Genomic DNA, 3139 nt, shown 5'->3' on the forward strand with positions numbered 1-3139 from the left:
ATTCCTAATCTCGTTCACCTCCCTCAAAAGAATATGTTGATATAGTGGCACATTAAAAACGAACTTCAAATCCAAGAAATGACCAAAACATGTTTGGCTAAGCATGTGTATCTATCTAGACGTTAACTTATTCTTAATAATAGAGACTTTTTTCTCTAGATGGGAACAACGCGTTAGGTTGGTAGGAAAATAGTCAGTTTTGTAGATTTTTGGTACCAATACCATCTATAAAATAGAGAAAAAAACAAAATTTAAATCCAATTTCAAACCAACAAAACAACCAAACAAATAATTGAACTAAGTTTCAGTAAACTACTCTCAATAACAGTTCAAATTTCAGGCGAGATCAAGGCCCGAGATTGAATCTTTTGGTAAATAAGCGTGCGTCTCGGGGCTACATAATTAGGGATGCCTCGAGCTTTAGGGTTTAGGACATTCTGATTTCAGTCTTGATCCTCTACTCGAACGATATCAGCCCTAAGACCAAAACAGAATACTCTAAAGGCCAAAACATCTTGACAAAACTCGGGAGAGATTGAAAGAATCTTGGGCGAGATACATGCCTTCTCGGGCAGAATACATGCCTTCTCGAGTGAAATACAGGCAATCTAAGGTGAGATTCAACCTTTTTCCAGGAGAATTGTTGTTTATTTCCACAGCCAAACAACGAAACCACAACAAATGCAAACAAAACATGCAAAAATATGTAAAACCATTTTTAAAAAATGCAGCAAATTATCTCGAATTTTCATATAGTTTCTACACCCTAACAAAGTTATAAACTTAAAAATCGAACCTTTAATCACAATAACTAAGGTTAACGCAAAGTGTATGTAATATGGTGAGTTGAAATCAAGTGAAATGATGCATTGATACTTGGAGAATTTTTTAGTTCCAGAAAATTATGCTTAAAGAAGATGTTTTTGAAAATTAAAGAATTTCAGTTGAGGAAGAAAGGAACCTTTGAGTCTTTGAATCGAGGTGATACTTTCACATGGAACAAAAATATAAGTTTTAACATCTTTTAATGTAATCTCGATCTCATCTCGTTCAGGATTGACCGAAAAAAACATTTTAAAGGGTTTTCAAAAAGTATGCTATTTTTGAAAGAGTGAAATTTTAGGAGGTTATTTTGGACAATTTTCCAAACTTTGAAGTCACTAACAAATTATTAAAAAAAATTAAAAAAAATTGACATTTTAGTTATAATTTTGATTTTTTAAGAAAAATATAAATTTGAATTTTGTGTATGTAATTTTGACTTTTTATTTTGTCTCTAATCTATCTGTGAATTTATATATATATATATATTATATATATATATAATAATATATATATAATATATATATATATATATATTTATTGAAGAACCAAATAGATATAAACTTCGATTAAATTTGTAATATAATCCTTTTGTTTTTCCTTCCTCCAATGGTAACTCCATGCACTAAAATGAAGGTCAAAATCAAGTTATAGAGCACATTCAAAGCCATAAAGAGAGGAAAGCCTTGAGTTCAGATGCAATACACACAAATTTAATTACAATTGGTATGATTTAGTACAAAATTCAAGGCGAAATCGATCTGGGGATGATAATATCGCCAATGTTGTTGTGCCATGGGTCAGCCAAGTGAGTTGCCAAGTTCTCCAATGGCCCTGTTCCTGGGTATGCTGATTGTTGCACACAGAACCCAACAAAAGCCAACAGCGCCAACCGACCTACAAACCATAAGTAATTGGTAATTTGCATAAAATGTTTTTCCCCTTCTTCATTCTAACCATTTGAGTAAAAAGCAATAAGGAATACAGTAGCCTCAAAGCCTAAATCTGGTTTATAGGAAAATTTGTTTAACAGTTCCAAAAGCATTCAAAGCCTAAATCAGTTACCGTTTTTTATCTCTTTGACTTTGTATTCCTTCAATTTTTCAGGGTCTTTTGAGTAGCCTAATGGGTCGAAAGCACCTCCAGGGTATTTCTTCTTCTCGGGGTCTTTCTCCATGCTACGCTGGTGCTCTACAAAGGCAATGGCAAGGAACTCAATGACCAAAATAGTGGGCAAAGTTCCCCATGGAACTGGTTGCCCCAAGTATGTAGCTTGGCCTCCTGGAATTGCTGCCCATTCTTGAGCTTTCACCCAGTTGCCTAAACCCAAAGCCTCAGGTACCAAAATCCCTGGCTGAAAAAACAGAAGGAACAGCATTGGAAAATGAAAAAGAAAAGACCCATCATCTCAGAATCAAGCAACTGAATTTGCGATACTTACAACAGCAAGCATGGCCCATCTGCAGTGAATTAGCTCAGACTCCTTGAATCTCTCGAGGTTCTCTGGCACTTCTCCCAGCCGAAGTGGGTCGAAACCAAAATCACTGTTGAACATGACCACAGATCTCAAACATCTAATCTATTCTAAGTCATCACGTAGCCATAAACTAAAGCTTTAATAATGCTAAATTAATCATCATTAACCATGACAAAAACTAATGCCAGTTTGACATGATTTCTCTTTTGATTCACATACATAACGATTTCATCGAGTCAAGGTTAAATCAAAGCACCCAAAAAGAGTATCAGGACATTTCATCAAACACCTAGATAGCAAACATCATCCTACATTAACAAACCCCACCGGTTTAAACGAACAAAAGGCATTTCAAAATTCAATACCCAGGGGATGAGCCGTCGAGGTAGGGGGGGCGGGGCTGGCCGGGCATCCACTCGGCGGACATGGAAAATCTGGACGATGCATTAACGGCAACGCCGGAAATGGGGACAGCCGCAGCGAATTTAGACTTAGAGGAGGAAAGGACTGAAGGGAAGGCGGTGGTGGCAATGCCACAGCTCATCAAGGTATTGGAAGCCATTGAAAAAACAGTGAGAAAGAAGGTGAGAAGAGATTGAGAGAGTGAAGTGGAGGAAGAAGAAGGGAAGGAAGGGGACTAAAAGCACTTGCAGTAGAGAGATTGGGGAATCTAAAGTTCGATTTTCATTGGCTAAGTGTGGGTTGGTTTTGTGATCTCATTGGGCCACGTGGAATTTGTCGATCCATTTTGTTTGCTGACGTGGAATATCCTGTTGGCTAGGGAATCAAGGATCTTGGAATTGCGTGGTGGAGATTGTTCCATGTGGATAAATCTTGAAG

At 36.9% G+C, this 3139-nt stretch overlaps 1 protein-coding gene across 1 annotated transcript; it reads right to left on the reverse strand.

Annotated features, from left to right (window-relative positions):
• Nucleotides 1-1448: 1448 nt before the first annotated feature.
• Nucleotides 1449-2916, reverse strand: LOC120080599 (chlorophyll a-b binding protein 6A, chloroplastic). Its single transcript, XM_039035318.1, has 4 exons — nucleotides 2665-2916; nucleotides 2264-2366; nucleotides 1888-2176; nucleotides 1449-1719 (listed from the first exon to the last, which is right to left on the reverse strand). Exons 1-4 carry the CDS (start codon nucleotides 2859-2861, stop codon nucleotides 1568-1570), a joined length of 741 nt encoding a protein of 246 aa, XP_038891246.1. The 5' UTR covers nucleotides 2862-2916; the 3' UTR covers nucleotides 1449-1567.
• Between the last annotated feature and the right edge of the window lie 223 nt (nucleotides 2917-3139).

Source organism: Benincasa hispida, chromosome 6 (genome assembly GCF_009727055.1).
Source record: "Benincasa hispida cultivar B227 chromosome 6, ASM972705v1, whole genome shotgun sequence".
NCBI lineage: Eukaryota > Viridiplantae > Streptophyta > Magnoliopsida > Cucurbitales > Cucurbitaceae > Benincasa > Benincasa hispida.